The 25,318-nt window shown below is 47.6% G+C and overlaps 1 protein-coding gene across 1 annotated transcript in view; it reads right to left on the bottom strand.

The window, feature by feature from the left end:
- Nucleotides 1-23,305, bottom strand: part of LOC135550968 (protein naked cuticle homolog 1-like) — a 39,242-nt gene extending 15,937 nt beyond the window's left edge. The window contains exons 1-3 of the mRNA XM_064982282.1: nucleotides 23,139-23,305; nucleotides 22,979-23,011; nucleotides 22,569-22,708 (exon numbers count right to left, since the gene is read on the bottom strand). Coding sequence (XP_064838354.1) covers nucleotides 22,569-22,708; nucleotides 22,979-23,011; nucleotides 23,139-23,163 — 198 coding nt within the window. The 5' untranslated portion in view covers nucleotides 23,164-23,305. The remainder of the gene's footprint in view (nucleotides 1-22,568; nucleotides 22,709-22,978; nucleotides 23,012-23,138) is intronic.
- Between the last annotated feature and the right edge of the window lie 2,013 nt (nucleotides 23,306-25,318).

The raw sequence follows: 25,318 nt of genomic DNA, 5'->3' as shown, positions 1-25,318 counted from the left end.
GATGGCTGTCCCTGAGTGGCGTCAGGACTGTCTCTGCAGGTCAGGCAGAGTTCTTCAGGTCAGAGGAGGAGGGCTCTGGAGCGCCAGCTGACAACTTAATTGTCAGTAGTACTGCAGCCAGCATTGGCACCACAGCCACAGAGCTCCAGGTCTACAGTACTCTTCACAACTAAGGTCCAGGTCTACAGTACTCTTCACAACTAAGGTCCAGGTCTACAGTACTCTTCACAACTAAGGTCCAGGTCTACAGTACTCTTCACAACTAAGGTCCAGGTCTACAGTACTCTTCACAACTAAGGTCCAGGTCTACAGTACTCTTCACAACTAAGGTCCAGGTCTACAGTACTCTTCACAACTAAGGTCCAGGTCTACAGTACTCTTCACAACTAAGGTCCAGGTCTACAGTACTCTTCACAACTAAGGTCCAGGTCTACAGTACTCTTCACAACTAAGGTCCAGGTCTACAGTACTCTTCACAACTAAGGTCCAGGTCTACAGTACTCTTCACAACTAAGGTCCAGGTCTACAGTACTCTTCACAACTAAGGTCCAGGTCTACAGTACTCTTCACAACTAAGGTCCAGGTCTACAGTACTCTTCACAACTAAGGTCCAGGTCTACAGTACTCTTCACAACTAAGGTCCAGGTCTACAGTACTCTTCACAACTAAGGTCCAGGTCTACAGTACTCTTCACAACTAAGCTCCAGGTCTACAGTACTCTTCACAACTAAGCTCCAGGTCTACAGTACTCTTCACAACTAAGGTCCAGGTCTACAGTACTCTTCACAACTAAGCTCCAGGTCTACAGTACTCTTCACAACTAAGGTCCAGGTCTACAGTACTCTTCACAACTAAGGTCCAGGTCTACAGTACTCTTCACAACTAAGGTCCAGGTCTACAGTACTCTTCACAACTAAGGTCCAGGTCTACAGTACTCTTCACAACTAAGGTCCAGGTCTACAGTACTCTTCACAACTAAGGTCCAGGTCTACAGTACTCTTCACAACTAAGGTCCAGGTCTACAGTATCCTTCACAACTAAGGTCCAGGTCTACAGTACTCTTCACAACTAAGGTCCAGGTCTACAGTACTCTTCACAACTAAGGTCCAGGTCTACAGTACCCTTCACAACTAAGGTCCAGGTCTACAGTACTCTTCACAACTAAGCTCCAGGTCTACAGTACTCTTCACAACTAAGCTCCAGGTCTACAGTACCCTTCACAACTAAGGTCCAGGTCTACAGTACTCTTCACAACTAAGGTCCAGGTCTACAGTACTCTTCACAACTAAGGTCCAGGTCTACAGTACTCTTCACAACTAAGGTCCAGGTCTACAGTACACTTCACAACTAAGGTCCAGGTCTACAGTACTCTTCACAACTAAGGTCCAGGTCTACAGTACTCTTCACAACTAAGGTCCAGGTCTACAGTACTCTTCACAACTAAGGTCCAGGTCTACAGTACTCTTCACAACTAAGGTCCAGGTCTACAGTACTCTTCACAACTAAAGTCCAGGTCTACAGTACTCTTCACAACTAAGGTCCAGGTCTACAGTACTCTTCACAACTAAGGTCCAGGTCTACAGTACTCTTCACAACTAAGGTCCAGGTCTACAGTACTCTTCACAACTAAGGTCCAGGTCTACAGTACTCTTCACAACTAAGGTCCAGGTCTACAGTACTCTTCACAACTAAGGTCCAGGTCTACAGTACTCTTCACAACTAAGGTCCAGGCCTGTACAGTAACTCCAGCCTCCTTCTATAAACCCCCAGAAAAATCACCCCTCAATCAACATTCCTCCAGCCTCTCTCTCACCAGGGTTTGTGCTCTGAAATTAAACAATGAAGGCGGCTGGGTTTTAGATACACTGAGCAACAACCCTCCAACCAAACTCTCAAAGTACATACTCTCTCTCTCTCTATCACACGCACAGTATTGAGTCCAGCACATTTTCTGTTTTTGATGAATGACACAAAATGAAGGGATTAGCCAAGAACATGAGAAGGAGGAATGTGCTAATTGGTTGTTGTCTGTGATGATGGATGGCAGCAGTATTATTAGTATGCTGGGGTTACTCCGGGATCTGCTCTTGGCATCTCTGCTTAATGTTTTTATACATTCAGTAAAAAAACAGATTATTTTCATCTCTCTCTCTCTCACTCCCTTGTTTCTCTCTCTCTCACTCACTCCCTTGTTTCTCTCTCACTCACTCCCTTGTTTCTCTCTCTCTCACTCACTCCCTTGTTTCTCTCTCTCTCACTCACTCCCTTGTTTCTCAATTCAATTCAATGTGCTTTATTGGCATGACGTAACAATGTACATATTGCCAACGCTTATTTTGGATATTTACCATATAAAATAAAAATGAGAATCAAAATTGTCAAAGGGACAACAGTAACAACAATAACCAAGTGTACAAATAACCAGACATTCAACAATAACAATAAGCATACAGCAGAGGACATGTGCAGGTTGATTGGTCTGTCAGACACTGTCCCTCAACATATGGCAGGCAGCAATGTAGTGCGCTGCCAACCCACAGCTCTCTGCGTCCTCCCCCAACAGGACGGGTAGCCTATTCTCATCAGAGAGGTCTTAGAATCCTTGACTAAGGGTTTCAAATTTGGGGAAATTACACTCTCAAATTGTTTTATATTATTGATATTTTGTCAGGAAATGCAGCTCCGTCTCAGGTTCTGCTGTGGTTGCACAGCCTTTCCTCTACAGGGGTCACTCACTCAATCCCTTGTTTCTCGCTCTCTCTCGCTCCCTTGTTTCTCCCTCTCTCTCGCTCCCTTGTTTCTCCCTCTCTCTCGCTCCCTTGTTTCTCCCTCTCTCTCGCTCCCTTGTTTCTCCCTCTCTCTCGCTCCCTTGTTTCTGCCTCTCTCTCGCTCCCTTGTTTCTGCCTCTCTCTCGCTCCCTTGTTTCTGCCTCTCTCTCGCTCCCTTGTTTCTGCTCTCTCTCGCTCCCTTGTTTCTGCCTCTCTCTCGCTCCCTTGTTTCTGCCTCTCTCTCGCTCCCTTGTTTCTGCCTCTCTCTCGCTCCCTTGTTTCTGCCTCTCTCTCGCTCCCTTGTTTCTGCCTCTCTCTCGCTCCCTTGTTTCTGCCTCTCTCTCGCTCCCTTGTTTCTGCCTCTCTTGTTTCTCGCTCTCTCTCGCTCCCTTGTTTCTCGCTCTCTCTCTCGCTCCCTTGTTTCTCGCTCTCTCTCTCGCTCCCTTGTTTCTCGCTCTCGCTCCCTTGTTTCTCGCTCCCTTGTTTCTCTCACTCACGACCCAGTCTCCCTCCCACCCAGTCTCCCTCCCAACGTCTCGTCTCCCTCATCTCCCTCCCTCCCTCCCACTCCCTCATCTCCCTCCCACCGTCTCGTCTCCCTCCCACTCCCTCAGTCTCCCTCCCACGTCTCCCTCCCACTCCCTACCTCCCACCCACCGTCTCCCTCCCACTCCCTACCTCCCACCCACCGTCTCCCTCCCACCCCCTACCTCCCACCCACCGTCTCTCTCCCACTCCCTACCTCCCACCCACCGTCTCCCTCCCTCCCACCCATCGTCTCCATCAGTCTCCCACCCACCGTCTCCCTCCCACTCCCTACCTCCCACCCACCGTCTCCCTCCCTCCCACTCCCTGTCTCCCACCCACCGTCTCCCTCCCTCGTCCCACACCCACATCTCCCTCCCTTGTCTCCCTCCCACGTCTCCCTTCCTTGTCTCCCTACCTCCCACCCACCCACCGTCTCCCTCAGTCTCCCTCCCACTCCCTACCTCTCACCCACCGTCTCCCTCCCACTCCCTACCTCCCACCCTCAGTCTCCCTCCGTCTCCCTCCATCTCCCTCCGTCTCCCTCCGTCTCCCACGTCTCCCTCGTCTCGTCTTCCCCCCACTTCCTGTTTCCCACCAATCGTCTCCCTCCCTCGTCTCCCTCCTAACATCCCTTTCCCACTCCCTCCCTCCCACGTCTCCCTCCCTTGTCTCCCTCCCACTCCGTCTAACCTCCCTCGTCTCCCTCCCATTCCCTACCTCCCACCCACCGTCTCCCTCCGACCCACCGTCTCCCACCCACCCACCGTCTCCCACCGTCTCCCTCCCACCCACCGTCTCCCACCCACCCACCGTCTCCCTCGTCTCCCTGTCTCCCTCCCACCGTCTCGTCTCCGTCCCACCATCTCCCTGTCTCCCTCCCACCGTCTCCCTGTCTCCCTCCCACCCACCGTCTCCCACCGTCTCCCTCCCACTCACTCTACCTCCCACCCTCGTCTCCCTCTCACGTCTCCCTCCCACTCCCTCTCCCTCCCACCCTACCACTCACGTCTCCCTCCCACTCCCACATCTCCCTCCCACCCACCCACCCACGTCTCCCACCCACCCACGTCTCCCTCCCAAGTCTCCCTCGCCTCCCTCCCACGTCTCCCTCCCTCGCACTCCTCCCTCCCACGTCTCCCTCGTCTCCCTCCCACTCTCTCCCTCCCTCGTCTCCCTCCCTCCCACTCCCTCCCTCGCACTCCTCCCTCGCACGTCTCCCTCACACTCCCTCGTCTGCCTCCCACTCTCTCCCTCCCTCCCTCCCACTCCCTCCCTCCCACTCCCTCCCTCCCTCCCACTGTCCGTCTCCCTCCCACTCCCTCCCTCCGTCCCCCTCCCACTCCCTCCGTCCCACTCCCTCCCTCCGTCCGTCTCCCTCCCACTCCCTCCGTCCGTCTCCGTCAGTCTCCCTCCGTCCGTCTCCCTCCCTCCCTCCCACTCCCTCCCACTCCCTCCGTCCGTCTCCCTCCCTCCTTCCCACGCCTGTCTCCCACGCCTGTCTCCCTCCCTCTCACCGCCTCCCTCCCTCTCACCGCCTCCCTCCCTCCCACAGTCCGTCTCCCTCAGTCTCCCTCCCTCCCACTCCCTCCGTCCGTCTCCCTCCCACCGTCCGTCTCCGTCCGTCTCCCTCCCTCCCTCACACTCCCTCCGTCCGTCTCCCTCCCACCGTCCGTCTCCCTCCCTCCCACTCCCTCCCACCCTCCGTCCGTCTCCCTCCCTCCCTCCCACTCCCTCCGTCCGTCTCCCTCCCTCCATCCCGCCGTCCCACTCCTTCCCTCCCTCCCACTCCCTCCCACTGTCCGTCTCCCTCACACTCCCTCCCTCCGTCCCCCTCCCACTCCCTCCGTCCGTCTCCGTCAGTCTCCCTCCCACTCCCTCCGTCTGTCCGTCTCCCTCCCACTCCCTCCGTCCCACTCCCTCCCTCCCTCCGTCCGTCTCCCTCCCTCCGTCCCCCTCCCTCCCACTCCCTCCGTCCGTCTCCCTCCCTCCGTCTCCCTTCCACTCCCTCCCTCCGTCTCCCGCCCACTCCCTCCCTCCGTCTCCCTCCGTCCGTCTGTCTCCCTCCCACTCCCTCCCTACATCCGTCAGTCTCCGTCCCACTCCCTCCCTCCCTCCGTCCCCTCCCACTCCCTCCCTCTGTCCGCCTCCCACTCCCTCCCTCCGTCCGTCCATCCCTCCCTCCGTCCGTCCCTCCCTCCCTCCCTCCTCCCTCCCTCCCTCCGTCCCCCTCCCCTCTCTCCGTCCCCCTCCCACTCCCTCCGTCCCCCTCCCTCCTCCCACTCCGTCCGTCCCCCTCCCACTCCCTCCCTCCGTCCGTCCGTCCGTCCCCCTCCCACTCCGTCCGTCTCCCTCCCACTCCCTCCGTCCGTCTCCCTCCCTCCGTCCGTCTCCCTCCCTCCGTCTGTCTCCCTCCGTCTCCCACCCTCCCTCCCTCCGTCCGTCCCTCCATCCGTCTCCATCCCACTCCCTCCGTCCCTCCGTCCGTCTCCCTCCCTCCGTCCGTCTCTCTCCCACCCTCCGTCCGTCTCCCTCCCACTCCCACCCACCCTCTGTCCGTCTCCCTCCCACTCCCTCCGTCTGTCTGTCTCCCTCCCACTCCCACCCACCCTCCGTCCGTCCGTCCGTCCCCCTCCCACTCCCTCCCTCCCTCCCACTCCCTCCCTCCGTCCGTCTCCCTCCCACTCCCTCCCTCCGTCCGTCTCCCTCCGTCCGTCTCCCTCCCTCCCACTCCCTCCCTCCGTCCGTCTCCCTCCCACTCCCTCCCTCCGTCCGTCTCCCTCCGTCCGTCTCCCTCCCTCCCACTCCCTCCCTCCGTCCGTCTCCCTCCCACTCCCTCCCTCCGTCCGTCTCCCTCCCACCCTCCGTCTCCCTCCCTCCCACTCCCTCCCTCCCCTCCGTCCGTCTCCCTCCCTCCCACTCCCTCCCTCCCTCCGTCCGTCTCCCTCCCACTCCCTCCCTCCGTCCGTCTCCCTCCGTCCGTCTCCCTCCCTCCCACTCCCTCCCTCCGTCCGTCTCCCTCCCACTCCCTCCCTCCGTCCGTCTCCCTCCGTCTCCCTCCCTCCCCTCCCTCCCCTCCGGCCGTCTCCCTCCCACTCCCACCCTCCGTCCGTCTCCCTCCCACCCTCCGTCCGTCTCCCTCCCACCCTCCGTCCGTCTCCCTCCCACTCCCTCCCACCCTCCGTCTCCCTCCGTCCGTCCCCCTCCCACTCCCTCCGTCTCCCTCCCACCGTCTCCCTCCGTCTCCCTCCCTAGTTTATTTTCTCTCCTACTTTTTAGAATGTGCCGTTCGGAGAACTGGGCAATTCGACAAACACTCAAAATGTTTAAACTCACAGACCAGAACTGCCCAAAATTCCCCATTTTAAGATTCCTCTGGTCCTGGCAGTGAAGTGACAATGTCTCTCGGTCTATCTTTCATGGCCTTGTCCCAAAGGAACAATAAGGCCACTCTCTTTGTTCAGCAGCTCCAGGGCCTGTTGTGGCCCATTCAGCAGGCTTTAATGGAGCTACAATAACACTTTCAGTGAGGCTCAGGTCCTCACCTTCTCACCAGGCAGGCAGAGGGCTGGACCAGCTTTATTCAGCGCTATGAGAATGAAGTTTAATCCCCTGAACCTCACTTCAGACTCTGGTGATGACACACTGAGCACTCCATTGTCTTCAGCCCCTCCCTGCCACCTCAGCATCTCCATTTAGATCAATGGAGGACCTGGCCCAGGCCCTCACCCCTCTCTACTGTGGGACTGACTGCCCTTTTCTTCCTGGGGAGCTCATAGGGACCCCACAGCTCCCAGGTTTGAGGATTAGGGAATACTGACTAGTGACCTCTGTCCTCTTTAAGGGGGTTCTAAAAAAGGTTTAGGACTTTTTTTTGTTCATTGGTGGATTCTTGGCTGATTCTTGGCTGGCTCGATAGATTTCACACCCTAAGTAAGTAAGTAAGTAAGGATGCTTACTGATTTTTTTTTAATTTTCAAAGTTGTTTCATCCTCTCACCTTCAGGGCCAATGTGGGCTTCAATATAAAAGTGACATTACCAAAGAAAAATTTATACTATTCTTAAAATGTTTTTCAGTGATAGCATCTTTTGTTCATCCAACCTTTATTCTTTATCTTCAATGACCCTGTTTTCCACTGGCTATAAGCATGGTAATCAGCTGACCTTAAAAGAGCCATCCATCTTAACCTGTCGTGTCAGGCCAATGAGCCAATCACAGGCCTGCCTGGTGACCTTTGTCCTATGTGGGATCAAGGGTCACAATAGGAGTGCAGCTTAAGGCAAATAGAGTCAGGGACAAGGCCAAGAGCTGCACCACTTTGATCATCTCAAGTAGACCTCAATGAACACTGCCTCTTCCTGTATCTTTCATACCTTCAGTAACCGTCTTCCATACTATATATGCTCATCAAAATGTGCTTCCCTGGTCTAACTCTATACAAAACAAAAAAAGTGAAGGCCCAGCTGCTCATTTGAGAAATATTCGAGGAGAACGAATTGCTCAGCTGATGAACATTGCGTGATACTGTACGTGTAAAAGGTTTTTTGGCTTTTTTTCCTGTGTTCACGACTGGTGTTATGGAGTGTTTATGAAGGTTTTACGAAGACTACAGTGAAGTGTCACTTTCCCAGCTCTGCAGAACGTATTTGGGCGCTACTCCAGAGCATCATGAAACGCTGTAAGCAAAATGAACAAGCTTCTTTCCTCCAATGCTTGGGACCACCAAAAACAATTTTCCAGACATGATGTTTAATGTTCTGTGGAATCCAAAGTTTAAAGCATTTTGCTTTCAACAGGAGCCAGAACCTTCAGAGCGTTTTCTCTTCTGGGCTTGGAGGAAGGAGGATTGTATGGCCCCAGTGTGTTTTAAAGTTGTTAAAGCCCCTTCACAGAAAGTGATTTATTCCTAGAGCAGCACAAGACAGGAACACAGTGTGACTATGCTGCATTACAGCATCCCAGCTAGCTACATCAGTACTGGACAGGCTGCCCGCTCCGTCTACTCGGGTTGTTTGATTTGGCCTTTGAATCAAAATGGCGGACCCACGTCAATGAGACACATTAATAAGGATTTGAAAAAGGGAAAGGAAAACCCAGATTTGCGTATTTACAAATAATAATATTTAAGAAATAACATTGGTTATATTGAGAGTTTAAGTGAGCCAAGAGAGCCAAGGAACCACTGACTGCTGGGGTGAAGAGCAAATCATAGACTGACTGAAGTTTGGCAAGTTATGGCATGAGGTTGCCATGGGGGCCCGCCAGCCTTACCCAGGCACTGTGTTCACAGACAGACTGTGTGTGTGTGTGTGTGTGTGTGTGTGTGTGTGTGTGTGTGTGTGTGTATATAAGTGCGTGTGTAATTGCATGTGCGTGTGTGTTTGTGTGTGTGACCGTGTGGTTGTGAGCGCATTCAGTGTATGAGTGCGTGTGTAACTACCATGTGTGTTTACGTGTGTAAGTGTGGGGTTGTGGAAAGTCCTACAAGGCACTGGTTTCAACGCTGTCTACCTGACAATTTAAGCGGGCGGCCGAAGACAGCTCCCCCTGATCGTGCGCCAGCCAGCCAGGGCGCAGGGCTCGGTGGAGGCAAGCCGGAGGCCTCGGGAGCAGTGTTACTAGTTACTGGCACTCCTTCAAAACCCAGGAAAAATCTCATTATGTGAGTGAAGCGTTGGGTTGGGAGCCTCCCGCTGCTCTCTGCTCTGCTCTCCCAGGCAGTGCTGGAACTGGAGAACACCTTCAGGTCTGACATTTAGGCTGGAGCAAGACAGGCCCACGATGCCGAGCAAGGAGGGAAACACATGGAAGGCCATTTAGGGAACGTGAGGAAGACAACAGAGTGAGGAAGACGAGAGAGGGGAGAACGAGGGAATGGTTGGTAGCCATATCGTTCTGGTTGTCTGTCAGTTCGGCCTGCTTGGTCCTTTTGACAGAGAGAGACACAGAGGATCACAGCCCATAGGCCTCACCCAAAACCAAGAGGAAATGTAACCTTTATTTAATTAGGCAAGTCAGTTAAGAACAAATTCTTATTTACAATGATGGCCTACACCAGCCAAACCCAGACGACGCTGGGCAAATTGTGAGCTGCCCTATGGGACTCTAGATCACGGCCGGTTGTGATACAGCCTGGATATGAACCAGGGTGTCTGTGGTGACACCTCTAGCACTGGGATGAAGTGCCTTAGACTGCTGCACCATTTGGGAGCCCAGGTTTTAAAAAAGGAAAGGGGTTTTAAGTGTAAAAATTGTCCGGGTGATATCGGTCTACAGAAACTAAGCTCCTCTCAGCCATGGCCACATGTCAGAGTCAAGACAGGGTTATGAATATAAAGAAAAATACACCATTGCTAACATCTGAAATATATATATATATATATATATATATATATATATATAAATTAAATTCATAAATGAAAGAAATCAACTAAAAATGCTTGTTTTTAAAGCCAAGACATTGCCGAACTAAAACAACAAAACGTATATTGGTTTTAGGGCTGCACATGAGCTTAAGGTGTAGTGTTACAGAAGCAGGACCTGGAGAGGAAATGCCCCTCCCCTCTCCGCCCCCAACAGAGTAAGCTGATACACTCTGGAGGCTGGTTCAAAGGTTTGGGTCTGGTGCTGTGACTATATCCTTGAGAAGGGGGATCTGGATCAGAGTTAAAAAGTGCAGTGACCCTTTTAATTGTGTGGTACTGTTTGGAAAAACAGAAGGCATCAGACACCAGACAGCAGCTTCGAACTAGGTTTAAAACTGAGTCAAATGGGGTTGAAATACATGGACTTGTCCTATAATAAATGCAAATTTGTGTTTTCTGCAGCCATAATGAACACAACCCAAGACTCAGCTTCAGTTCTTCATGCGAACCGCTCCTCCTCCTCACTTGTCTCTATCCGACATTTAACAGTCAGTCAGACTGGGCGGCACGTACCGACAAAACACGATGTTTTTGAAATGGTTCCAAGATAGAAAGTGTTGTTGTGAGGTAGTGAGCACTGCCTCTAAGCATGGCTTCGAAAAGGATCGGTTTGCACACCTGAAATTAAGAACTCAGGTAATCATATACCGTAGCGAACCTGGCAGGAGACAAAGACACATCTACCAGGGAGGAGAGAGCAGACAGCCAATTATTGTGCAACACATCTGTTTGATCAACAGCCATCTCTGTGTGCATGTGTGTGTGTTGAGTAAACATAATGTAGGTGTCTGCATGTAGAACTATGAGCCAGAACCAGAGAGACCTGTTCTGTTGTTCAACTGTGAAGAGCCTATCCTCTCGGGCCAAAACATCTGATGCTACTTTGAGGTATTTCTTGGTTTCCCTCCAACATCATAGATCTTTATTATGCATAACTGCATAAAAGCAGAGGAGAGGCCGTTTGACATGCCAAGAAAAGAGACATATCTGTTTTCTTTTACAATGCTATTTGATACACAACTAAACATTTTTGCTGAGATCAAAGCATGTCAAGGCAATCAGAGGTTTGATCTTGAGGTCCTTTTCAACTTGTGAGCCAAGTCCAGTCTGATCAGTTAAAATCCTCTTCAAGGAAACAAAGAATGTTTCCTTGAAATTCTAACTGGCCATAACAACTCACTGACTGAACTCCAGGTCGCCCGTTTGAAACACCATGCTCGACGGTCGGAGGATGATGGTGGCTAATTGGACACTTCTGAAGGAGCAGAGTGGACCAGACACCTTCATTGCAGTCGGCGAGGTTACGGTGCAGACTCTGCGGCCCCATGCCTGACACTGCTTACTCACAGCACACCCACTTGTCTTCCCTTCCTGCCTGTGACCCAGGAAGGACATTATAGACACAGGCTGGGAATTCGTCAGCAGTCAGTCAGCCAGCCAGTCAGGTTGTAGGAAGCTGCCTTACGATGTGTATGGTATGCAGTGAGCAGCACCAGGGCTCGGTGATGGCTACGCTGGGCTGGATAGGAGAGATGGAGGGGCCTGGAAGGATGCATGCCAGCAGGCTTACCATCTTATGTCTAGTTAACTGGACAGGTCACACAGACAGCTCGCTCCTCTCGCAAACACTGGGAAGGGGAAAAAGGTCTGTGATCGGAGGAGCTGTGGTGTCCAACCTCATGGATTCATGCTGGTATGTTTAGTGACATTTGGTGTGTCTGTGCAGACCAACTGCATAACATAACATAGCCGAATGTGATGCCTTTGGATCCCAGATTTAACTCATGGGCCTGGAGAGAGAAAATTGTGTGCATGAGCGTTGGCGTGCCTGCTTGCATGTGTGCCAGTCTACATGAATCCAGCTCTGTTGACAGCCCCCCAGAAGACACCTCTCCTAATGACTGGCTCTGGCTTTTATAGTCTGATTGTACACGACCTGCCCATCATTCATTTTCACCAAGTCAAATTAACATTGCTGGTCACATTACCTCATCCACATCAAAGGCTTCCCCCTAAAAGGCTCAGTAGAATATTAGTGGAGATTTACAGCCCTCATTTCTGTACTTCAGAAACATGCTGATTTGAGCTAATCTCCCTCCTTCCCTCTTTGTGGTTCATGTGTGAAGTTAGCCAACGCTTTAATAACCCATTTACAAAACCTTTACACCTGCAAAGATCATCTTTTACAGCTCTGCTAGCTTGCTAACCCCTTCAGCAACACACACCACTGTAACCTGCCTGTTTCTCAAGGCATAAAGCAAGGTATTTATTAGGGCTTTGAAAAATATGTAACCACACCAATTAGCTTTTATCAGGCTGTTTATCAAACGAGTCTCACAGAGAGGAGAAAATGGCTGCATGATCAAAGGTCGTTAAAGCTCATATTATTCTGCGGTTGGTTCCCCCCAGCCCAGCAGCAGAGAAGGTGTTCATGGAGATACAGTAGATAGACCATATGAACTCCAGGTGGACTGCTCTCTCGCTCTCAATTCAAAGGGCTTTATTGGCATGGGAAAATATATGTTTACATTGCAACAGAATGTGAAATAGATGAACAGTAAACATTACAAACGTTTCAAAGGATCAGAGACAATTCAAATGTCATATTAGCACTATGTACAGTATTGTAACGATGTGCAAATAGTACAAAAGGGAAAATAAATTAATATAAATATGAGTTGTATTTACAATGCTGTTTGTTCTTCACTCTCGCGAACACATTCTCCGCCAGCCAGCCCAGCCATGATGAACCCTCTGGGAGAAAGCCTTCATTCCCAGGGGGAGCCGGGATTGGAAAGGAATGGCGACTGCTTGTCACTTGGCCTTGATTTACAGGTGGCCCAGTCTGCCAAGAGTAGCAAATCACTATGTTATAGCCCTGGTCTTTGACTGCAGAGTGAAGTGGAGCACATTTCTTAAGAATGGAAGAGCTGAGGGGAGAGGAGCCGTATAGGCAGCAGAGACGGTGTTACACCTCATCTCTGTTTGAAGGTCGTTTGGGGGATAAAACTGCAATCACATACCTCTCACCTCCACACAGGAAATGATGGAGCTCTTTGGAACCATCTAGCTATCCTGCCAAGCAGCAGCAGAGAGCGAGAGCTGTATGCGTTCCAGAGGGCTTGACACAGTGTGTCTAGGAGGTCTGGGTAATTAGTTGAAGTATCATGAGTTGGTTTAGGAGACGGTGCTGTAGGGGTATGTGTGGGTTTAGACGCCGGTTCAGAATGTGGGAGGGAGGATGGGGGTCTACAGCCCTCAGGGGAAGTAGAAAGTGACAGGCACTTCAGCCTCTCACCAGACAGAGCACTAGGGAGATATCCAGCTAAACACACCTCTGTTCTCTACCTCAGGAAATGACATCTGGGCCTACACCTGCACTGACTGCCCTTCAGACTGCCAGACTGCCCTTCTTTTAATGTCCCAAGCCATTATCTAAAGGGACCATTCACAGCCACTTCCAGATAGAGGTGTCTTGTTTTTAAACCTAGGACAAAGGTGGAATAAGGTTTAGGTGAACACTTTCTAAGGTTGACGTGAGAAGGAACCCAGAGACCTGGAAGACAGAGTCACCACACCTCAGACCACACAGACTTTATTAGAGCCTATAGGAGGACTTTTTCAGCCCAGTCCAGACAGACACCCTCCCTAGTCCACGTCATATGGAACTCTCATGTTGAGCTTTAAACTTTACACAAACATTATTTCTAATTACAGACAACTTCTCAACTTAGCAAATAAACACAGGGGCAGAAATAAGCACTTCCAACTCCAGAGAGCACTCTGGTGCCAGTGGCAGGTTTAAGGGTTTCTATTCATAGCTCTAACCAGAACTGGTGGTCAGGGTTAGCTGTCAGTCATGATAATGAACTTTGGTGGAGCATGTTGTTCACGCTCGTGCTTGACTGAATCCCCTACAAGCACACAGTGACAAACCAATCAGGAAACGGGCACTCAAACAGGAAGGAAAAAAACAAACTCTGAGCACCCCACTCACAGAATCCAGAACTGTCATTGAACCTCTCACTTTTGTTGGTTTGAAAGATCTTGGGAAATGTGTAGCATTAGCAGTGGCTTCATCATCTCAAGTGAAAGTATCACACCGACGGCATACAGGCGGATTGGCTTTGAAGCATCAAATATGAATCGGCACCGTCAGTTTGTTCCACTTCCACCCCCTTCAGGCAACCCCTGTATTTCACTCACAGATTTCAAAATCTGTGAGGTTCCACTGATAGTGCAGCAGAAAGTTAAAGCAGAACCGTTTCACATAGATAGCGCACTCAGAAGGAGGAGGTGAACGACACACTGCATTTGAAACAGTATTTCCATCTGCCCCAGGTGTACCTCAGAAAGGGATGCAACATCAGCTAAGCCCACCACAGTCCAATGTCTGGGAACTCCTAAGCTAGGCCCACCACAGTCCAATGGCTGGGTACACCTAAGCTAGGCCCACCACAGTCCAATGTCTGGGAACTCCTAAGCTAGGCCCACCACAGTCCAATGTCTGGGAACACCTAAGCTAGGCCCACCACAGTCCAATGTCTGGGAACACCTAAGCTAGGCCCACCACAGTCCAATGTCTGGGAACACCTAAGCTAGGCCCACCACAGTCCAATGTCTGGGAACACCTAAGCTAGGCCCACCACAGTCCAATGTCTGGGAACACCTAAGCTAGGCCCACCACAGTCCAATGGCTGGGTACACTTAAGCTAGAAGAACACAAGCTTCTGGAGCGGAAATGACCCATAGATGTTACAGTGTTTAGTAATTAAAGTTGTGCTATTAGAGTTGAAATGGGGTAGCAGACGCAAGACAGTGAGGCATGTGTTAACATCTGCCTGGTGGGGAGGCCTACAGCTCAGGCCCCTGGATGTTCCTACACACTCATCCCTGTCCCCTGAGCACTGGCATTAGCCCTCAGGAGATTCCCCCAGCTGCCCTAATCATCCACACAGATACACCAAATGCATACACAAACCAACAAAAACCAATCTGGGCAATACAATCAGAGACCATGGATGAAGAACCAACCAGCCACACACCCCTACAAACCAGTAGTCACAGTTAAATGCTTGACAGCCTGTGGCCACTTCACACTGTTCCATTCAGAGTTCACACAGACCAACTCCATCTCTGGTTAAGCACTCTTCCGGTTGAGGTTCCTCTGCCTGTGTTTAGCATGAGTAATGGGGTTAAGGTTAACAGCCAGGTCAAATGGGCCTTCAGGGACTCCTCCCTGGTTGTCCTGACCCAGTGACAGGCTGTGATGTGGGGTAAAGTCCTCTCCTCTCTGGGCCTCACTCAGGCACCTGTGGAGCATAAACACACCAGAGAGCAGCAGGGAGCAGGGCCTTCCTTTACAGCTGGGCCCCCCTGCTCCTGTCAAGTGTTTGGATTGCTCTCAACCCGAAAACATCCCCCTAACAGACAATCCAGGCCACCTCTAACCCAGGCCAGCTCCCTCCAGCCCAGACCGAAAACATCCCCTAACAGACAATCCAGGCCCAAATACACACCCTGGGTCCCAGGCGCCATGGGAAGGGCCTATCCCCCCCCCCCCCCCCCGGCTGTCAGGAGGAGGCCACAATGGTCCCAGAGCTGTTTAATGTTTATCTATGCCCCACTTCCTCTGTTCCATCTCAGTCTGTCACTCAAGTGACCACAGGATTCTAGTGGTCATCCTGTGTCTGAAGAAGAGAGTAACAACTCCAAGAGTTGTAGACTGAAGATCATTGGTGTCACCCTACTAATGAAAACATGCAAATGTAGAAGTAGACTAAATTGGTATTTTGCTGTTACTAATCCTAAATCAACAAGTAAATGAATATTTTGAGAGAGTGTGTGCCTGACTGTGTGTCTGCACCTGACTGTGTGTGTGCCTGACTGTGTGTGTGTGATTGCAGTTTTATTCAGATCTTGTCCTATTTATAAGAGCTGTATACATGCAGCAACTTTGACTGCTCAGTCAAATTATTCAGTGCTTACTACATGGGCCGGAGCGCAACCCACTGGGGGACCACAAACAAACGAGAGAATTATTCAGGGTTTAAACGCTTAAAACGCCCACTTCAGCAGAGCCTTTTAAGTGTGTGATTAAAACGGGCACTGAGCTTCACATGGAATGCTCAGCGGAACCCAACGCCACTACAGGAGTTTCTTTCCCGCTCAATCTCCCCCTCTCCTTCTCTCCCACTCAGTCTATACATGGTCCTGCCTCACACGCGCCATCTTTACCAAGTCTTCCTGTCCCATATAACATCCATTACTACCAACACTCTCTGTGACCATCCCTTTCCAATCAGCCAGTATAAAACAGAAATGGGGATATAGCTTACAGATAGATGTAGGATCTGAATTTGATCACTCTTTTGCAAAGCAGGAAATGCAAACTTGTAGTGTATTTGAGTTTTTAAAATGCTTCTAAAAAGTTTGTAATTTCCATTTTGAAATTTCAGACTTGATTAACCGTAATGAAAAATGTATCAACTCCTAAAAAAAAAATCCATTAATTATATTCCACATTTCATTTTGCTGCAGGATTCTTTTCCTGCTGTAGGAAACTGGCTCAAATTAAGATCCTACATTTACATTTGCTTTCTAGATCTGTTGTTCTGTGTCTGATGCATCCACACATCAAAAGGATAAAGAGAAGCGAGCATCTCAGCGTGATGATGTCAGCGTGATTAGCTCTATATTTAGATGGTTAATCTGCTAATTAGGCCTTTCACTGATACTTAATATGCACTCATCAATTCGAAAAGCCATCTCAAAACCGGAAACTATAAACTCTGTCACAAACCAAAAGGCAAAGAGAAAAAAGCACTAATATCTATCAGTGCTCCATAGTGTTAAAATTACACAAAAAAAGTATCTCTATTGGCATACTGAACATACAAACAACTCCTACTGAAAGCCAAGCATCATAAGAGAACAGAGAGGAGAAGATAAACACTTACAATTGATCCTGGGATATTTGTAGCTCCACAGTGAGCAGATATTTGGAGAAACAAAGCCCAAATCTCAGCTGCTAATCCCTGGGGATTCAGAGCACATTCCAGGGACTGCTTTGATCTCCTGAGTGCATCCGGACAGCCCATCCCAGACACACGCGCATCCTCATACACGTCTCATGCCGTCCCCCCTGCACACCCCCATAACTCACATGCTCAATCACTATTTTTACACATATAAAGAATCAGATCAAAACATCACACAGACATGGAACCCAACAATAAACTGAGACAAATGAACAATATTGTGAAGATACTCGACCTAAAATGAATGGCGAACCATGTGAGATGTATCATAACACACAACAGAAAGTTGTAAAAACAACAGGGCCAACAGTTCTAATATCTGTGTATTGTGTATTATTATTATTTCTACCTCATTTAGCATATCATTATCATCTCCTTTCACCAAAACCATTTCTGGCAGTCCCATTCACAACACCCAATGAGGGTTATCCGCTTCACATTGTCACATAGAGTGAAATTCCTCCAGCTATATAATCTGTGACACACGATCTCGGGGAAGTGACATTAATGACACCTGCATCTCCTCTCCCTCCCAGTCCCCCAGATACGTAAATGACAACCCAAGACTTCCTCTTCCATTCTCATTGGAATAACACAGAGCCAGGTGCATGTACCCCTACTCCCCAGCCCTCTCCCCAAAGGCAAACACTTTCTTTTCTTAAACCACAACTCCAAACTTCTCCCAGCCTTTCCAAAGGCCAACACCAGGGGGGTGTGGAGAGGTACGGCCTGGTGGGAGAGGGGCATATGACACACTGCCACTCACAGCACGCAGGGAGACAGCTGGTTGGAACAGCACGGGCAGAAGACAGAAAGCGAGAGAGAGAGGACATAAAGAGAGAAAGAAAGAGAGGAGTCTGCATTTGAAAGGTGCATTCAGCACTGAGACAAGGACCCTGTGCTTTTGTGAAGACAATAAATAAACTCTACAGGAGAAGAAGTAAGAAAAGAAGGCCAGAACTGCCATGTCTTTTATCAGACTCAGAGGCTGAGGGTAGCACATTTAAAAGCTTTACTTCAAAAATCAGAGCGCTGGCACCCAGTGAGAAACACAGGGATTTGGGCAGAAGTTCTACTCTGAGATTCATTTCGGAGTGCTGTTAGTTGTCAGATGTACCTTAAGATATTTTGTCCCAGTTTTGTATGGGTTTAGAACCTAAGCCTTAGATGGAAGGTTTTGAAAATGTGCTTTGGAATTGTCAGCTCAGAGCAGGGGTTTGGCGACTCCAGCAGTAGCATCACTGGGGGCCTCCTTTTACTACACAGAGGGTTAGGTCTCACAGAGGGGCCTCTATATATCCACCTCCCTGGCCCACTTCAAATGCAGTCGAATTTCATCAGCAACAACCAGGCAAGGCCACAGGGTAAACACAAGAAACAGATGGAGCCTGAGAGGGAAAATAGGAAAGGAGAGAGCTGAGATGGGGGAGGGGGCTTTAGGGAGGAGGAAAGTTACTTGGCAAGGGTGTGGGGGAAAAAGCCTTAACAAATCATCAAATGAATTCTTTGCAATTTGCTTTCAGCACATTGCAAATTCCCTAGACAGACCGCTGGCTTATAGGGTACAACTCATAACACTGCCTGAAGAGGACAGGAGAAGACCGGGGAGGGCAGGAGACCTTCAACACCCGGGCTAAGAGACTTGTTAAGACCCAACAAACCAGACCAGACAGGCATTGGAACTGCCAAATCATAAACTGTTGACTTCTCTACTTCTTAATCATCTAAATTACAAAATGTTATGGGAGATATAAAAACAGCATAATAAAAAACAAACTGTGCTTAGAGTCAGAATTAAAGCTGGAATCCTTAGTGGTGAAACTGACATCTGTTTGGAATAACACAACAACAAAGAAGTGACTGCGAAGAACAAACAGTTTTTTCCCCTCAGACATTATTGCACGTGCGATAGAACTTCAGATTAAGTACTGCAATTTTTCCCACCAAACTGCTCATTTCATTTGGATGCTGCTCACCTCCGTTTGTCAACAAAACAAAAACAATAACAAAGGCACTGGGGCAAACAGTGGCGCTGTTTCCCCTAATGTGGATTCTATCTTTAAAGGGCCATAGTCTGGAGAGAACATGTACCCAGCTCACCTGTTGTGGATCTCACATGACAATACCAGCTGTTCTCATTGCTCAGTTCCACATAAAATAGCTCTGTTAACTTACATTGTAATTTCAAATAATACATACGAACGAAATCATCTATATGCAAAAAAAGTTGACTCTGGCGTCTCTCCTCTTCCTATCTCTCCCCCTACCACATAACACAACTCAATGCATATATACCTCAACCAATGATAACAGCCGTGCTAATATAATCAGCTCTACAAACCAAACATGTTCCATATATGGGCATTTCATTTTAATGGAGGTAGGCTATGGCAGTAATCCCCTCTCTCCCTTCAAGAATATGATAGTTTGGTTTGGGAGGTTTCAGATCAAAAGGATTCCAGTCTCAGACTCCCCGCTGCTGCCACCATCTGACCCACATTCTCCGGGACCCCAGTTCAGCCGGGAGGCAAAAAGAACACGGCCTATAAAGTATATGTATCCTATACAACATGGGCTGCTTTTCAAAGGCTAAGAGGGTTGTTTGCATTGCATTCTCACCTAGCTAAGGTTTTAGCCCCTTTTCATTTGACAATGCTATGGGGTTAGGGTATTTACTACGACTTATGGAAAGCAGTAACTTCCACAAACTTCCTGTCAAGTTTTGTAATGCTAACGCTTCATGATAAGGTTAAGTTATAGATCATTTATAAAGACATATGCTAGTAAATATCTCACTATTTAAAAAAATATTATGTCATTTCAAGCACTGTCAAAAAAAATCTACAATGCCAAATGGTCCCTAAATAAACAAAACATGAAATGCCATGTCAAAGCAAGCAAACAAAATATTCAAAACTTTACAATGAAATATTCAGGTTCGAAAGACTACTTTGTTGAAGGGGGGGAAAAAACGAAGGGAAAAGCATCCAAATAAATATTGATGTCAGGAACACATTTCACCTTATTCTATTAATTTTCCCGCAGCGCTGTGAAAGCCATTAGGCACATAGAATTAAATAATTTATAAAACAGAAAACTCTGCGAGCCCAAATTGTTCAAAACCATCCAACTTTTTCAGCGGGGTTCCTTTTCCATCCTGGCCAAATATCACTTCACACCATCTGGGGAATGAAAAAGAGCTCCACAAAACAATCCCACCCTTTCACATGTATCCCACAATGCCCTCTGGTGAATCTGCTGAACTGAAGAGGGCACATGGATACCCTAACTGTGCCCAGAGGGCTGCTACACTACACGGAACAGAACACCGAACCCCTTCCTACCCCGATGATGATGTCATAAGGAGGGTCCGATTACAATATGAAGATGTTTATTAGAGGCCTGACAGCATGTCAGGCTTAGTGGCTTTGACACCATGTGCATGCAACAAGCAGACCTGAGGCTGACCCCATCACGGCACTCAGTGCTACACTTGATCACTCGCACTTCAATACAAACTGGGCATAAGTCATAAAAATCTCAGCCCACTGCTTTTCTCGTCAACCTCCCTGTGCTAACAGAGCCTCTCACCTTCACAACAACTGCGCACTTTATTTTGCCAGCGTGATGATTGTCACTCCCTGAAGGAGTCCTTGACTTGGCTCCTCACCTGCATATCCCTGTGTCTTCCTCATACCAGAGAAATTTAAATGAAATGAACCAGACTGGTCTGGTATGGGCTGCTATCGGTCACTTCCTTATGATAATGACAAGATAATGATAAATCATAAGAAGCAACGCAAAACGAGGCATATGCAATCACATAAAAGATTCAGTTTAGATATATTGCTTTGTGTGCATTGCCAAAGCTTCAAAGTGCTGAGGTAATACATGCTTGGGATAATCCAACCAGAGAAACAACGGCAAACGGTTAGAACACCTCTCATTCAGTGAACACAAGGCTTTTCATGCACACAAGCATGAGCAGCTCACTAGAAATGCAATGTCCATTAAATAGTGTGACATGATTCTAATTGAACGCAACTGCAGCATCAAATGTAGCATGTAAACATCCTAATGGTGGTATGTCTGTGGTCACAACATGATGGCCACTTTGCTGGACAGAGTGTATTAGCTTCCCTCTGTTCCAGTGGGCTGAGTGAGCTCAGTAGCTGAGAAGTGGAAAAGTCCTGGTGGATTTTTTGATGAGCTCTCAATCCTCAAAAATGCTGCCTTTGAGAAGTGAGCATCCCTAACCAGAGGCTTACACCCGGCTCCTCTGAAGCTTTTCCAAGAAAGGATTTCTCCTCTCGACACAGGTTACGTGCCAAATGGCACCCTATTCACTATATAGTGCACTACTTTTGACCAGAGGGGTCTGGTTAAAAGTAGTGCACTATATAGGATATCGGGTGCCATTTGGGATACAACCACTGTGTGTTTACCGGGATGACAAATCTGAAACAGACATGACCTCCACCACCTCTATCCTAGCCTTACAATGCAGCCCTGTCACCGGTCTGTCAGACTGCAATGCTTTCAACTCAGCCGTGATCTATTACCTAGAGTATAAACTTTAGCAGCATCTGTTCTTGGTGGTGTGACATTTGTTCCCATGCACCAAAGTGTCTGATGATAAGACAGTTACCAACGCAAGCAGTGTGTAGCAAGTCAGGGCTCCTTTTGTAAAAAGTTGTACCAGAATATGCTGTATGTTGAAACAAACATGGCTGAAAGACTGAACAGTCCTGTGGGAAAGAGATTTGTTAATAGAAAGAGGTTTAAACACTATTCTACAAAGTTTTCCCTCTTAAATATTTAGTCTATCATGTATATGGGGCCAAGTGTGTACTGTCAACAGCCATGTCAGAAGGTGAATTCACCAATTTGTAAGTCGCTCTGGATAAGAGCGTCTGCTAAATGACTTAAATGTAAATGTAATGTCATTGTGATAACATGTCACACTTTTATTCTCCAGAATCACAAAACACACAACATCCTTACAAACTGTTTGCAATGGAATTAAATTAACACACTGATAAGATTTTCACAGATCACAAACTTCTTCCTCTTCTTGCACACTGAATTTTGAATAGCAGCTTTTATCTTGCCACACCTGCATGAGACTTCTAATGTGCCACTGCATTCAATCATTTCCATGTTTCTGGATGAGAGAGTCATTAATGTCTATCTATGTTGTCTAGCCAACAAAGCAAATAAAGATTATCTAAACAAACAAAACAATACATATGCAAACTATCCGTGTGATGTCAGCTTTATATTATCAATAATTGACCATTTTTTAATTGAGATTATTAGTCTAGTTTATAACTTTCCCTCGACTAGCCTATAACTAAACACACTGCTACTTTCTTTTTAAAACATTTCTGGTTCGCTTTTCAACTTCTGCATGATGCACAGAAAAAATAGAAATAAGAAACATTTCTTGCGAATGTCATTGAATAGGTCTATGTCAAAAGCAGAATTGAGAAAAAATTAAACAGGCAACATCTGAAGATTTGGTTGGCTATTTATCAGGTATTATCGTTCCATTGGTGTATTGCAATAAGGTGACTGAGAATCTACCATTGTATTTTTTTTAATGAACTTAATTCGAAACAACCGATAAACTCAGTTAAACTTTAGACTAGTAAAAATAAATGCAGCCTTGCTTGGCTTAGCCTCGAAAGGGAAGCTAAGAAAGTTAGGACCGTCCAGGCTTCATTGTATCAACATCAAACTGAGATTAACAATCTTGTTTTTGAAATCATAATAATTTATTTAAACATTTTTTTTCTTTAAACTTACCCGAGTAGACAAGCCGCACTTATTCGTGTGGTGACAGTCCTGTTGCTCAAGCCGCGAACCCGTGCAATAGTATTTCTGTTTCACGAGCCAATCGTCAATTCCTTTCCTTGCCAAACAGGCATTAACTACAAAACTGTCGCCTGAAATCAACAGAAAATGTGCGTTATTGCAATATAAACAACATGTTATAGTTAGGTTACAATGTAACATATTTCTTCAGCATTGTGCTTTTTTTTCATAATTTTCTTGACTTCGTCTGATGTTGTCAACGAGTTGGTCATTATTGGTGCATGGATAAATGGGATGATAGACTGGACATACTTTTAACAATGTATATTTTGAATAAATATAATAAAATATAGACAACAAATGTATAGCCTGTCCTAAGTGTAGGCCTATGGGCTACTCACCCTCCGGACTTTCCCTCGGTTTACAAATCGCAGCTTTTCAGGACAAGTGTCGAGAGAAACAGAGAACATAAAGATAGGCATTACTCAAAAGTATTATCGCAAGTGAGCATTCAAATCAACGATTTGGGGTGGCATTTTTCGGTAAAACATCATATCTTACCATGTTTCGAGTGAAGTTTACCCATTTCTCTGCATTGAGTTGGGATTGAAACCCATCAAATGTATTTATAATCCAGAAATCAGCGATATCCAGACGATACAAGAAGCGTCCGTAAAGAAAGCAGCAGGCTGCACTCTGCACATCCTACGGCAACAGCGCCACACCAGCCTTTGATCCGAAGAAAGCTCCCTCCTTCGTCTCCCTTCCAAGCGTAAAGGAGGCGGTTACCAAAACCCGCACTTCAACCGCTGAATGAACATGAGTGACACCTCGCCCAAGATTAGACGACTTGCAGGCAGGCCCTCTTCTGTTTTATTGGACGAAGGCGGCACATGAAAGCCAGCTGAGATTCTTTCGGAGTTTCCAAATATAAAAAGAGCAGCAATGCAGCAGCCCCCGTCACCACTACCACCATTCCCAGCCAGCCAAGTTGGCGCAGTGGTCGAAGAGCAGCGCAATAGCGCTTTAAAGGATATTTCGCAGGACGATAAAAAATAATGAATAAAAAACAGTTATTTTGATTGATAGACACGCAAACATAATATTTTATGAATCATACAAACGGTTGGATTAATTGCTACCTATAATAACTTGTTTACACATTTTTTCATAGTTCACACTGTGGGAGAGAGTCTTGAATAAACACAAACTAATATTTATAGAATTCTACTTATAATATTTATGGCACTTATAGAACACTTTGTAATCCCAGTTTTAAAACTAAAATAAACACAAGACAAGCTCATTTGGGGCATACATTTGATAAACCATAAATGCCCTTCAGTCATTTTACAACATACTATATGAGCCTCAAAAAGAAAGGACCAAGGCACTCTTCATATAATTAATTAAAATGCCTTTATTAGTATGGCATGCTCAATAGAAACAACGGTTTTTTTAACGACGCGTTTCGGCTGCATGGCCTTCGTCAAGGGAGTACAAAAAAAAAAAAATACTAGATGAGCCTGTTGACAGCCCAGTTTTGAGACACATCACATTTTGTTATGTATATAATACTAGCTACATTTAAAATCTCATGAAGTCCCATACAACTTTGAAATTTGTTCAAGGTCTTACAAAAAAAAGACAATTATTGCTTTAACAAAAAAAGTGCACAATTTCACAGGATGGGTCACACGTGGCCCAAGTGTAATGGCCCCTAAATTATCCCGGGCCTCTATAACAGTCATGGCTATGTTTAAGTTTACAGGCCTGGTCAGCATCCTGCAGCAGTTTAGATCTACCAAGCCATGCAGCCACCTGCACCACCAACCCACATGCCTGGACAGTGTGCAAATTACGGGAGGCAGGGGGGGCTCAGACCTCCGAATGAGACATGAGCTCCCCTTAATGCAACAAAAGTCAAACTTTGGGGGGTCTCTAATTTAATCACTCTCCTACTTGTTTAAAATGCAATGTTGTATTGATGCAGTGGTAAATATGAAATTAAAAGCTTATTCCAAATTAAATCAACACCCCACACCTATGTTATGGTTTAAACAAGTGGCAGTTGGTGCAGGTTCTTTCAATCACATCTTTCTACTCCCCCTATCTGTCTGTCTTGAGCTTTCACAAGCAAACTTGCAACAGCATCAACTGGGTCCAGCAAACTTGCAACAGTATCAACTGGGTCCAGCAAACTTGCAACAGTATCAACTGGGTCCAGCAAACTTGCAACAGTATCAACTGGGTCCAGCAAATTTGCGACAGTATCAACTGGGTCCAGCAAACTTGCAACAGTATCAACTGGGTCCAGCAAACTTGCAACAGTATCAACTGGGTCCAGCAAACTTGCAACATTGTTTCAACTGGGCCCTCACAGTTTCCCACACAGATAGGCTCTGGACAGACACAGCTGTATTTGAGTCCCGTATTTCAGCAGATGAGCTCGGGACAGACACAGCTGTATTTGAGTCCCGTATTTCAGCAGATGAGCTCGGGACAGACACAGCTGTATTTGAGTCCCGTATTTCAGCAGATGAGCTCGGGACAGACACAGCTGTATTTGAGTCCCGTATTTCAGCAGATGAGCTCGGGACAGACACAGCTGTATTTGAGTCCCGTATTTCAGCAGGTGAGCTCGGGACAGACACAGCTGTATTTGAGTCCCGTATTTCAGCAGGTGAGCTCGGGACAGACACAGTTGTATTTGAGTCCTGTATTTCAGCAGGTGAGCTCGG

This window comes from Oncorhynchus masou, chromosome 1 (genome assembly GCF_036934945.1).
Source record: "Oncorhynchus masou masou isolate Uvic2021 chromosome 1, UVic_Omas_1.1, whole genome shotgun sequence".
NCBI classification, from domain to species: domain Eukaryota; kingdom Metazoa; phylum Chordata; class Actinopteri; order Salmoniformes; family Salmonidae; genus Oncorhynchus; species Oncorhynchus masou.
Note: the sequence above shows the minus strand (reverse complement) of the source record. Positions and strands in the feature narration are given on the sequence as shown.